At 34.8% G+C, this 13,175-nt stretch overlaps 2 protein-coding genes across 5 annotated transcripts; both read left to right on the top strand.

Moving 5' to 3' along the window:
• Positions 1-595: 595 nt before the first annotated feature.
• LOC112513270 (12S seed storage globulin 1-like) lies at positions 596-3,197 on the top strand. The gene is made up of 3 exons (XM_025119489.1): positions 596-942; positions 2,069-2,789; positions 2,905-3,197. The coding sequence occupies exons 1-3, from the start codon at positions 747-749 to the stop codon at positions 3,056-3,058; spliced, it is 1,071 nt and encodes a 356-aa protein (XP_024975257.1). The 5' UTR covers positions 596-746; the 3' UTR covers positions 3,059-3,197.
• Positions 3,198-6,432: 3,235 nt separating this feature from the next.
• On the top strand, positions 6,433-12,980 carry LOC112513185 (DNA repair protein RAD51 homolog 4). 4 transcript variants are annotated; one of them, XM_025119363.1, is made up of 11 exons: positions 6,469-6,551; positions 6,851-6,901; positions 7,955-8,034; positions 8,120-8,235; positions 8,319-8,400; positions 8,550-8,681; positions 9,342-9,452; positions 9,578-9,659; positions 10,612-10,682; positions 11,152-11,301; positions 12,180-12,980. In XM_025119363.1, exons 3-11 carry the CDS (start codon positions 7,984-7,986, stop codon positions 12,213-12,215), a joined length of 831 nt encoding a protein of 276 aa, XP_024975131.1. In that variant the 5' UTR covers positions 6,469-6,551; positions 6,851-6,901; positions 7,955-7,983; the 3' UTR covers positions 12,216-12,980. The 4 variants fall into 4 exon arrangements, with proteins under 4 accessions (XP_024975130.1, XP_024975133.1, XP_024975131.1 ...); XM_025119362.1 differs by lacking the exon at positions 6,851-6,901 and having other exon boundaries at positions 6,433-6,551; XM_025119364.1 differs by lacking the exon at positions 6,469-6,551 and having other exon boundaries at positions 6,587-6,901.
• Positions 12,981-13,175: the final 195 nt, after the last annotated feature.

Raw genomic sequence — 13,175 nt, forward strand, 5'->3', positions numbered from 1 at the left:
ATATATATATATATATATATATATATGAGTATACGTAAATGATATATGATGTATAACTTTACTTCAAAAATAAATAAATATAAATATGTTTATACAAAGACATTTTTTTAATAACTTTTTAAGTTGTGAGATTTCTCAGAATCAAAGTATCATGTGTTATTGTATCTTTTTCATATATTGTTAGAATTTAATGTAATGATTAACATATATCTGTTTTACAATATGTGTTGTTTGACATGTACTTTGTTCACAATATGAACCATTTTGATGTGTTTATAAAACAAAAAAAACACATAAATTTTTTGACATTTTGAACTAAATATATATAAAACAAATATATATTAATTAATACGTTAAATACTATATTTAGATGGAAAAAACATTATGTGAATAATTCTTAAACATCTCATAAATTTTAAAGTTCTCAAAAATAATTAAGTCATTATATATAAACATAATTCATAAATATACAATATATTTTTATGATATTTAAAAGATAAAAATAATACAAATAAATACCAGATAAATACTATTTTATCGGGTATACTTTTTGAAATCAACTTATCGGGGTCTCAAATCTCCACATTTCCAGTTTACTGAAACAAGTGGGTTGCATCCTCACTCCTCCCTTTCACTATAAATACACCCCTTCTCCTCCCCCATTTCCCATCACATAATCCCAATTCTCTTCGATAATCGATCGAATTCGATTTTTCATTCTTCTTGTTCTTCTTCCTTAATCGACAATGGATATTGATTTGTCCCCAAAATTGCCCCAGAAGTTGTACGGAGGAGCCGGAGGATCGTACCATGCATGGTGCCCCAATGATCTACCAATGCTTCGTCAAGGTAACATCGGTGCTGGTAAGCTCGCTCTTGAGAAAGGCGGTCTTGCTCTCCCTCGTTACTCAGATTCCGCCAAGGTTGCTTACGTTCTTCAAGGTATAGATTTCAATTGCGTAATTTCGCTTATTTTGTGGATTTCCTCGAATTTCGTTTGTCGATTATTGATTTTTTTTGTGTTTCGATCATGATTCGGTTTTTAATCACTGTTGTTTAGTTTGTTAATTTGACCAATCACATGTTTCCGAGTCTATTAGATCAATTTTGATCTGTAACCTGATTCCGACTACTGCTGGATCAATTTTGATCGGTAACTTGATTTCGACTACTGTTCGATCATTATCCATATGCAGTTATATCATTTATTTTGTTCCGATTTCAAGCTTAGTTTCGTGCATATATTGATTACAAGACGCACACATATTTGTGCGTAATTGATAATTAATATTGGAGTTTTTTTTATCAAGTGTATTTTCTATTTTAAATTGATAGAAATGCATAAGAGATCTGGAAAATTATTAGAATAAACTCTCACGACCTTCCTCTGAATCTGATTCGGTGTTAGCGGATAATATTATCATTGTCTTAACCTTTTGTGAACAATTACTTTTCCACTGAATATAAGAAAAGTCAAATTTAAACGTGGTCTACCAATTCCATATTAAAAATTGGGCAAGTTTTGGAGGCTACTCAATTGCTATTTATTAAAACAGTATTAAGGAAAATGTTATCTTCTCATTGTTTACTAAATTGAACGTTATAGATTTCAAGTGGAATTGGCGCTTCTCTCTTTTCCATTTGTTTTCTTATTGGTGCGCCCCTTAATTTTCATCTTTCTCCTGTTTCTTTCCTTGTTATTGGGTTTAATATAGTAATATTGTTTAATTGCTTGTTTCAGTGTTGAATCCGTTTAACTTCTATAGTAGAATAGTATCATGATTGCTTGTTTTGATATTTCAATCATAAGTGCTGCAGATTTATTTTCTGTTTACCTTAACTTGATACAATTTTTGATCTTTCTGTGGTCCAATTCAGTAGTTTATTTTTCATGTTGGTATAAGTTCTTGTAATTTATTTCAAATGTCTCATGTATCCAAAAACAACCCACATTACATTTTTGATTTTCATGTTGGTGTAAGTTCTTGTAGTTTATTTCAAAAAAACAACCCACATTCCATTTTTCTCTATTTGGATTCACACACATATATACAATTTCTGTCTCAAGGCAATGGAGTTGCTGGCATTGTCCTGCCTGAGAAAGAAGAGAAAGTCCTAGCAATCAAGACGGGTGATGCCATTGCCCTCCCTTTTGGTGTAATCACATGGTGGTACAACAAAGAGGACACCGAGCTCATTGTCCTCTTTTTGGGTGATACCAAAACTGCCCACAAACCAGGCTCATTCACTGACATCTTCTTAACCGGCTCCAATGGCATCTTCACTGGTTTCTCCATGGAGTTTGTCTGTCGTGCTTGGGACGTAGATGAAGCCACCGCTAAACAACTTGTGGGAAACCAAACTGGCAACGGAATCATCAAAGTTGATGCTGGTGTTAAGATGCCTGAACCCAATAAAGATCACAGAAATGGGATGGCTCTGAACTGTTTAGATGCTCCATTGGATGTTGACATTAAGGGTGGTGGTAGGGTGGTTGTGTTGAACACAAAGAACTTGCCTTTGGTTGGAGAAGTTGGTTTAGGAGCTGATCTTGTGAGGTTGGATGGTAATGCTATGTGCTCTCCTGGATTCTCCTGCGACTCTGCGCTTCAAGTGACTTATATCGTTAGGGGCACTGGACGTGCTCAAATTGTTGGCGTTGACGGGAAACGTGTTCTTGAAACCACTGTCAAGGCCGGGAATTTGTTCATTGTTCCTAGGTTCTTTGTTGTTTCCAAGATTTCCGATAACGAAGGCCTGGAATGGTTCTCTATCATCTCCACTCCCAAGTAAGTCTCTGTTTTCTTTTCACAATATTGTTTATTTAGTACTCTTAACTATTTGGGATAGATGTGAGGTTTGCATACTGCATTGTTGTAATGATCGATGAACATCTTATGGCAGCCCGATATTCACTCATATGGCTGGAAGAACATCGGCATGGAAGGCGTTGTCTGCTGGGGTGCTACAAGCTTCCTTCAATGTGAGTCCTGAGATCGAGAAGACCTTCCGTTCGAAGAGGATGAACAGCGAAATCTTCTTTGCTCCATCAAAATAAGAAAGCAGCTGTATACGGATTACATGCTATTTCTCTTATGCTTATTGGAATAATGACTAGCTAGTATTGTTGATGGACATAAATCCTGGATTATGGATTTCCTACCTTTTTAGTGGGGTGATAAAATCTTTTTGGTACCCGATATATGGTTATTGGTTGCTCACGTTTAATACACAGTTTTAAAGATGCTCTTGGAATAGTTTAATTAAAATTAATCAATCATATTTGTTTTTTTTTTTTTTTGGGTAAAAAAAACCAAATCTGTGTGTGATTTACTAGAGATATGATTTTTTCAAGTCAGGTAATTTAATTAAAACTCAATAAAGTTTGTATTAGTGATTTGTAAATATATTAAAAAATATATGTATATGTATTTTCCTTACCTAGATGCATATATCATTAATATTTTCGCATGGAACAACGTTTCTGATTTATGATTGATTTCTTTGTCCTTAACTTATTATATTATAATAATTTTTTTGAATGAGAAATTAACTTGATGAGTTTTTATGGTTGTATTTCTAACGAACCTACTTCTTGAGCCAACTACATGTAGAGATGTACAAAGTCGGGGGCATTTTGAGGGCTGGCTCTGAGCCGCCCATATTTTTCAGGGTGTAAAAATAGCCTAGACTTTTTTAGGTTTGATTTAGGTTGTGGTTTGGGGTTAAAAGAGAGTATGATCAGTTTTTTTTTCCAAGTTGGGAATTTTTGTTCTTTTTCCCCAGGCTTAATCGGATTTTTCAAGTTGAGCCTAGCCTCGGGTTTGCCCCTAAAATCTCAACTTGATTGGGCTTTGAGGCCAATCTTGGGCCGGACTTCGAGCAAGGCCTATGTTGGTCTCTATAGGCAAGGCTTTTTCAGACATGGGTTTGAACCAAGCCTAAGTCAAGGTTTAGGCTTGAGGTTTTTGTACATCTCAGCTAGCTTCGTTCCTCCTGGTCTGGGTGGTGCTCCATCCCAATTGGCTGAGTTCTTGGTTGCAGTGTGGAGCGTTTTTCCTTCTTTGCCCTCTATTTTCTGTTTTTTATTTTGCTTGTGTTTCTGTTATGTCTTAATCTATATCTTGTAGATTAGGCCTTTGTTGTTTCATTTTATTGTCTTCATTTGCAATAAATTAATGTTTTTAAAAAATGGTTAATTTATTTAAGGACCTAAATCATTGAAAAACAATAACCCAACCTCGTTTACATTAAGTCTTGTATGAAAGTTGTCTATATACATTAATTTGTAGATTAAAGTGATTTTCTTTTTTCCATATATGGAAGGAACATGTTTTTTTAATTGAGAGAGACATATTTGGAAACTTGGCAATCTATATAAAACTTTCCCTATAATCTTACTGAACAAACCACTTTTCATATCATTAAGCCACTACCAAAACAGTTTTGTATAATTCATCGAATAAGCTGTAAGTCCCATTAAACTCATTAAGTTACAAATGAACAAATGTAAGGAGCTATTTGATTTTTTATCCATTAAGTTCCGAGTCTGTTAAGTTGTCTCTAACCATTAGTTTGTCTAGCTAAATAATAAATTGTTGTATGATTTTCGTTCTAAATAAATAATCTGAACAACAAATATTATCATTATAACCTTATGTATAAGTAAGTGTTGAATGAAAATGAACTGTTCGATAAATATTTAAAATGACAAAAATGTTATAATAATATGAATTATTTAAGATAACATAAATAATATGAATTCAACGACTTCATAACACAATACTTCTTGACTTAAAAGATATTTAAAATAATAAAGTCTTATTGTTAGATTACAATTTTTAATTTATGTATGTTGGTAAACTATTTATTTTTTTAACAAGACGTGTGATAAAAAATTGTAGGACAAGAGTAATTTTGGAATTTTCTTTAACTTAGGTGCCGTTTACCCAAATGTTTACTCGGTAAGTGCTTACCAGTAGGATTCGACATTATAATTATTTTTATCGGATAAGATTGTAGTACATCAAAACGGTATTTTATGCAACAATTTACCCGGTAAGCGCTTATCCGGGTAAGAGTCGTCACCCTCACTTATCGGATAAGACTCTCCATCCTTATCGTCGTTCATACCAGGTAAGATTCTTGGCCCTTGCCATGTTAATCCGGTGAGGAAAATTGCCCGGTAAGCACTTACCAAGTAAGCGTTTAGTAACGGCCCCTTAATATATTAAGATAAGATAGCTAACTTAACATGTTAAATCTACGTTAAAATCAAACCTGTTAATCCGCTTGTTAAGTTGGAAACAAACACCTAGGCCTTGTTTTTTTTATATAAAAAACTTTTAGCAGCCTCTTATGTCTGATTCTTTAAGAGGTGAGGTCATTCAAATTGTTTGTTTTTTCCAATTTTTCACGGCACTTATGTTTTATTTTTCTCTTATCTGATAAGAGGTAAACCGACCTCTTATTTGTTTCTTATTTTTCTTCAAACCCTCAACAACGGTGTTTCTCAATTGATTAACCTTAATCCATCATTTCTCTCAATTGATCCTTACCAAATCACTCCTCAACTCTATCAATTGATGTATTTTAATATGATTTAAATGTATTAGACACCGTTAATGATGATGAATAAATATGTGAAATTGTATAAATATATCTATAAATTCAACAATATAATTTTTAAATGGGTAGGACTGACAATTTAAACAAATTTAGACGTTTATCAGATTATAAAACAAACAGTCTTATTGATTTAGATTTCAGACTTCAACACCATTTCTTATAAATCAAAAGTGAAATAAAACTTCAAACTTACAAACCTTTTTAGGTGGCGTTTGGTTCACATAATGTTTTTGAATGTAATGGAATCTGATAAAAAAATTTGACTTTGAAGGAATTAGAATGAATTGTTGTTAGGTTTGACTATTTGTTTGGTTGACATAATTGGAATTGAATATATTAAAAGAATTAAAATCTGTTTGTTTAGTTCACACAATATAGCATTGAAATTGGAATGATAAATTAATTTTTTAAATTAAAAATATTTTAAAATAAATATTAATTACTTTAATTTTTTAAAATTAAAAATATTTTAATAAAATAATCATTAAATTTTTATTATGTAAAACAATATAAAAATATATAACTAAAAAATAACCATAAATGAAATGATGTTATTAAATTGATATTAAAATTGTTTTAAAAATCTATCAAACATGTTCAAAATAATTAAATACCATCATTATTAAACAACCATACATATATGACACCAAAATACCAAGAATGTTCAAATACATGTTCCAAAAATTATTAACCATCGTAGTTATCAAAATGAGCTAAACCCATAAATCACAATCATTCTAGTTCATGCGTTATTTTTCTCATTGCTGTAAGTAACTCCATTGAAGTAATTTTAACAGCACGTCAGCACCCTCTGCGGTTCGAAACGACAGAGAGAATGGGGGCATTGAAATCTCTGAAGCAAGAATATGCGATAATCGACTCCATTTTTCTTCAATTCTGTGCATCTCACGGCATTTTTTCCGGTTAATAAACTACTTTCAATGATCCATTGCTTGAATGCTATTTTACTCAAAAGATCTCAGCCCTAAATTGATTCCGTATAAAATATACCTTTGTATCTATATTGGACTCATCTTTTTGCTGTATATTCTCTGCATATTGCTACTATATCATTCTTTAGTCTGTATTCTGCCATGTCATCATTTCTTCAACGAAAAGTAGGAGAAGGAAACATGTTCACTCTTTATTTGTGTGGTTTCATCGAGTTGGATTGTAGATGAAGAGCCTGGTGATTTCAGGTTATGTTTCTTGTCTTTCACAGGTTAAACGTGTATCTCTAAGCGGATCAATTCGTTGTTTGGTTGAAAATGAGGTTGGATTTGGCTCTTTTCTTTAGTTGAAATATGAACTAATTTTAGGGTCGGGTATCATCTCCCGAACGTTCATATCATGTTTCTTGGAGTTGGAACAGATTTAAGATTTTGATGGTTGAAGATTTTTATGAGTTCAGGTGTGATGATTGGCCTTCAACATAGGTTCAATCTCTACTTAGGTTCATTTTAGAATGAGGGATTAGTTTGCAATGCTTAGTTTTAGCTCTATGATATCTACTCTAGCTCATTTTCCCTTGGCTAATTCGGTTTCAAAAGTGAAGGCGGTATCATATGCAAAAGCTTCTAAGTTCTAATGGTTACTGTGTTTTTATTTAACTCAAGACTGTTTGAACTAGGTATTGCAAGTCAGATGGGTTTAATGCACTTAGGGCCCGTTTTCCAAAAGCTTACCCAGGTAAGTGTTTACCAGCAAAATTGAATACTATCACTTACTTACCGGGTAAGATTTTAGTCCACCAAAACGGTATCCTATGCAACAATTTACCCGTTAAGCACTAACCATAGTAAGAGTAGTATCCCTCACTTGCCGGGTAAGACTCTCGGTCCTTGCCTTTGCTCGATTCTTGGCCCTTGCCATATTCATCCGGTAAGGTAATGTGACTTGGTAAGCGTTTGGTGAACGGCCCCTTAGTCAGATGCAGAAACACAAATACTGTTTGAAGTTTGACATATTTACTTAATACATATATCTAGACTCTAGTTCTTTTTGTTAACCATGGGCGTCCAGGCCAGCTTACACTCACCTCAACTAATCCCCCTGAAGAACAGCCAGGAGAATACCCAGTGACCTAGGACTTGAACCGGTGACCTCTGAGGAGGGTTCCAAAATGCCCAAGTCTTATTGCCGGTTGAGCTAAGCCCACATATATCAAGTCTATCAACTTGTTCCTTGGATATCTGCAACTCTTTCATAGTCCTTCTGTAGCAATGTCTCATTCCTGAAAGATACTTATTATCTGTCAAATATGCATGTACAATATATAGCAGAGTTGTCAGCACTGTGAACCTCCTGAGTATTTTCCTTTGCACAGTTGAAGATTTCTTAGTTCATGATGTGTACATGTTAGTGGCTTCAACGGAGCAACTCGCTAATTCAGATAGATTAAAACAGGTTAATTGTTTAGCTACTGTTTGTTTTAATGCATAGATTTCTTCTATTTTATACTCGATGTTACACGGACTCTGTTGAACAACAGGGTATCAACCAAATCCTGTCTATAATAGAGACATACCATCAACCATGGATGAACGGTCTGGTGTTATTGGAAGATAGAGAACAAAATAAACATTGTTTATCGACAGGATGTGAAAGGTATATCTTATTATGAATGCTTTTATCTATGTTATCATGGGAATACTATCAAGACGAGTTATTGACTGCATACAGTGAACCAGCTTTGATATGTTACTCCAAGGTGGATTGCATGAGGGACATGTAACGGAGTTAGTAGGACCGTCATCATCTGGAAAAACACAAGTTAGAATCTAATCCATGGCATCACAAAACAATATCCAGATTAACCCATAATTTGTTAAGAAATGCCTCTGCCTTATATTTGTCAGTTTGTTTATCATGAGAGCAGCTTGGGTCATAAGAACTGTTACATTTTTGCTACAATTTCCCAGGTTTGCTTTCAGTTTGCATCAAATGTGGCTATGAAGTTGGGTGGTGTTGTCTTTCTTGACTCGGGAAACTCATTTTCACCTACACGCATGCAGCAAATAGTTACTCATATATCTGGTTCAGCTGAGAATAAGGTATTTCTGACCTTTTTTTCTCTTGAAATCTTAATTACTCTGTCTCATAAATGCCTACTTTGACCTTCTTGTGGATATTCGGTGACAACTTAAATAATTTTTTTCTATGTTATGTACGTTTTACTATGATTTTGCTTATTTACTTGAGCACAAAACAGTCTTATATTTTGAAATGGGGGAATAGTTGCTTCATTAATTCATTTGGCAAATATGTAATTTCAAAATTAAACTTCCTTTCTATAGAAAAGATCAGCAAAAAGTGTTTGGTTTATAATTGGACTATACATACCAAATGAGGTGTGCCAAAGTCAAATCATCATTTTTTTAGGACAAAGAGATTATTAATTGTGAATGTTCAGTTGGACTCATCTTGGTTAGAAATGTGACCAAAAGAGGTGTGTAAGCTGTACATGTAGTCATGTTTGAACTTTGGACAGGCTCCTGTAGGCCTGAGGACAGATATTAAACAATCCTTGGTTCTTATGTTCTACATATATGAGGAACATCTGCCTACATGAATGACAGCATTCTGTGAGAGAGTTTGTGTTGGATACAACTTTTTGCTGGTTAGCCTGTGGTGACTTGTTTCGTGAGATGACACTTACATCCCCGAGCCTAAGTCCTCGATAATCATGTACTCTCATGTGTATTGTCTTGTAGATCAATGGAATCCTTCAACAAGCAATGAGAAACATAGAATGCCATGCTGTTTTTGACGTTTATGCCTTGCTGAATGTTCTTCATCAGCAAAAGTTGAAGTTGAAGTCTCAGGTTTAAATAAATAAAGCGCAATTCCCTCTTTCACCTTTTGTTATCTTTACTACTTGTTGCATTATTTGATGTTGAATATAGAGATTTTGATGCCCTTTCTCGTCTAAAAGTTTATCTTAATGCAGACAGGATACCAAGTACGATTGATAATAGTTGATTCAATATCATCACTTATTGCTCCAATTTTAGGGGGCAGCAATGCACATGGTATGTCTTCCTTATTTTATTGTAAAACCAGCTTGGTATATGAAGATCCTTGATTTTCCTAAATCTTAGTGAAATTGGTAAAAATGTTGGAAATATGCAAATGTTACTTATCTACTCTCCTTGTCTAGTTGTGAACCCCCTACATTCTTTCAACTTGCCTGTGGTGAGGGGAGAGGGGATTTGGAGGATGTGAGTGTGTGGTTTTTTTCTGGTTGGGGGGGGGGGAGGGGAGGGATTAGTGTTGAAGAYAATGAAGACAGTGATCAAGTCCTGTTTTGGCAATTTGAAATATCATAGCAGCTTATCAAATACATGGGCCATGTGGAAATGACTTCTCCCTTAACAGGTTCCTTTTTCTGGAATCGGCAGAGGGGTGAAGGAGGATTTTAACACATGATCTCAAAGGTTAAAGGGTTCTTTTCTAACATAAAGTTCATTTAGCAGCAGCTACAAGGCCATTCATAGCATCGTATATGTAGTATATATATGATCTTTCTCTTTAAGAAAGAGCTTAAGTGATGTCACTTTACATGCCTGAAATATGATGGTATGAAGTTGGACATTTGTTTTTCGGGCACAAACTTATCTACATGAAGAAGTTTCCATCTTTCCCTTAATTTGCACAGTAACTTGCCTAGTGGTTAAGGCTTGGGCATGGCATAGTCATGAACCCGAGTTCGTGCCCTGGGAGGGGAGTGTTGGCGACATTTAAGTGGGGCCATGTTTAGCCTCCAAATTTGCCGGGGATTAGTCGGGCTTTGGCCCGGACACCCTTACAAAAAAAAAAAAAAAAAACTTGGGATGTGATACTAGGTCCAAATAGCTTTCTTCTTTGTTGGGAAAGAAAGAAGAAACTTGTGGTTTATTCGAAGTGAGAACTCTTTTTGTTTTGAGCTATTGATGTTTTAGTTTTTAGAAATAGATGATGGTTGCCTAACTGGGTAAAATGCAGGACATGCTTTGATGGTTTCTGTTGGATACTTGCTGAAGGAGTTGGCAGATAGACACAACATCGCCGTAGTGGTGAGCTACCTTCATGTTGTTCTTGTACTCCCTCCGTTCCAAAATAAACGTCCACAATGAAAAAAGCACAGTTGTAAGAATGTGTAATTATTGTACTTTTTAATTAACTAAATGACAATTTTACCCTTAACGATAAGGGAGTAAAAGCTACATACTAACTTTTCAAAGTGGACGCTTATTCTTGGACAAACTAAAATAGAAATGTGGACATTTATTTTGGGACGGAGGGAGTATCATGTTGCTTCAGTCCTCTCTTTCTGGCATCTTATGGTGCTGTTTGTGATGTTGTAGGTTTAATCTCTCTTTCTGGCATCTTATACCCGTTTGCAAATTTTATTCCAGTTTTTGTCATGAATCTATTTTAGCATGTATAACCCTTTTAGAACAAAAATAATCTTGTGGGAAAATTTCCCAACACAACTACTTCGATGCACGTGGCGTTGGAATAATACTATGACGTGTGTTTAAGGTTACAAATCATATGGTGGGAGGAGAAGGAGGTACTCTTAAGCCTGCTCTTGGGGAGAGTTGGAAAAACATTCCACATGTGCGGCTACAACTTTCTCAGGACCATGCAAGGAACGTCTATGCTGTGCAAATACTTCGGCATCCATACATGGTATGCTTGTTCAAACCTTAGGGTGCCACTACAGCAAAATTTATTTTATAGGACGCCTAAAATGTAGAAGCGTCCTAAAAAATACGTTATAGAAGGGACTTATGTTTATACTACCAAACCAAAAAGCGTCCTATCAAAAAGTATTACATTAGGTTTATATGACGTTTTTTTCATATGCTTTTAAAATAAAATGTCGTATTAACTATTTTATACAACACTATTTGAAAAAATGTCAGAGACACAAGTGTCCTATAAAATAGCTAATAGGACACTTTATTTTAAAAGCATCCTAAAAAGCTTATTAAAAGACCCAAAAGCGTCCTATAAATCTATTGTAACGCTTTTAGATAGGATGCTTTATAGTTCGGTCCTATAAACCTAAGTTCTATAAAGTATTATATTAGGACGCTTTAGACAATCTAGGCGTCCTATAGGCAATTTTGTTGTAGTGTGCGTTTGGTACATGGCCTGGACTGGTCAGGCGCGAATGAGATAGGCGGGTGAAAGAATTGTTGAAGGTTTAGTGTTTTAATTTGACATGGGTATTTTAGTAATTTACCAATCTTGTCTTGTTTCCCTAATTTTTGTTCCACCTATTTTAGTGGGATACAAAAATACATTTTTGTCTCGCTCAATCCTGTATTGTAGCAGTTTAATGTTGTGGTAAACGTGGAACAAGTTTTTGGTTTGTCTTGTCTCGTGTACCAAACACACCGTTAATGACGTGCTTGGTCCTATGCATCTCTTTCTTCGTTTTCATAATCACATGGATATTGGATCATGGATATTAGACGCCTTTTCACAGTCTTGCATTGCATCCTAGTTTCGTGTTTTTGTGGATGGTAATTTTTTGTAACTGTTCGTCCTTGCATCATCAGGCATCTGGCAGAAATGCAAACTTCATGATTCCATGATGATTGGTATGGGAAGATTGCTGCAGCAATAAGGCAAGTAAATGTTTGACTTAAAACATAGTATTTGAATGACCCTTTTTTGTTATCATCATGTTAAATCGAAAGATTTTCTCATTTTAATCAGTTTTCAAATCCAGAGAAAACATCGTGCCCGAGTTTTCACTTAGGGAATGTGTAACCTCGTGTTATATGGATGTTGCTGCCACATCGTCTGCTTTTTCACTCATAACCTCTGCTTCTTCTCCATCTCTGCCATATGCGGAGGTGGCATTGAAAGTGAGGGTGAGAAAGGGTCAGCTAGCGGATCCAAATGCAACACTACTGGCACTTTCTGTGGTTATAACACAAGTGGATTGCATTAAGGTCATTAAACCGCTACCAAACAATCATGTATAGTTGATCAAATAAGCTGTGAGTCACATTAAACTCGTTAACAAGCCCTTACCCTTGGTGGTTTGAATTGCTGCTTGTTGGTACATCCCATGTACAGGAGTGCATTGGAACCACCATGAAGGGATGGCTGATTGGCTTGCTGGTTTGACAAATGGGTTGGGGTTTCAACCAGGGCCCTCTCCCTAGGGCTGTACGAGGAGTTGTTCGTGTTTGTTAACCGAACAAACATGAACACATGGATCAATGATTTTTTTGTTCGTGTTTGTTTGTTAAGAAAATAAGCTTGTTCGTTTTCTTTCATGCTCGTTAAAATGCTAAATGAACATAAGGGTGCGCTTGGTACATTGTACATAACATAATAGAATAAGGATCAGTGTTCCACTTTTGGTAGACTTTTATGTGGAACATAGTGGAACCTCCAACCCTATGGAACAAGATGGAACATACCTAAAATTAAACAATATAACTTCAAAATAAAACCTAGTTTTCTTCTAAAACATTAGATACGCATTCCTCTTTTACATTTTATTCATTCTTTAAATTCTATTTATTGTATTTTATGCTTTT

The sequence above is a fragment of the Cynara cardunculus genome (assembly GCF_001531365.2).
Source record: "Cynara cardunculus var. scolymus isolate 2C chromosome LG 5, CcrdV1, whole genome shotgun sequence".
In the NCBI taxonomy this organism is placed as follows: Eukaryota; Viridiplantae; Streptophyta; class Magnoliopsida; order Asterales; family Asteraceae; genus Cynara; species Cynara cardunculus.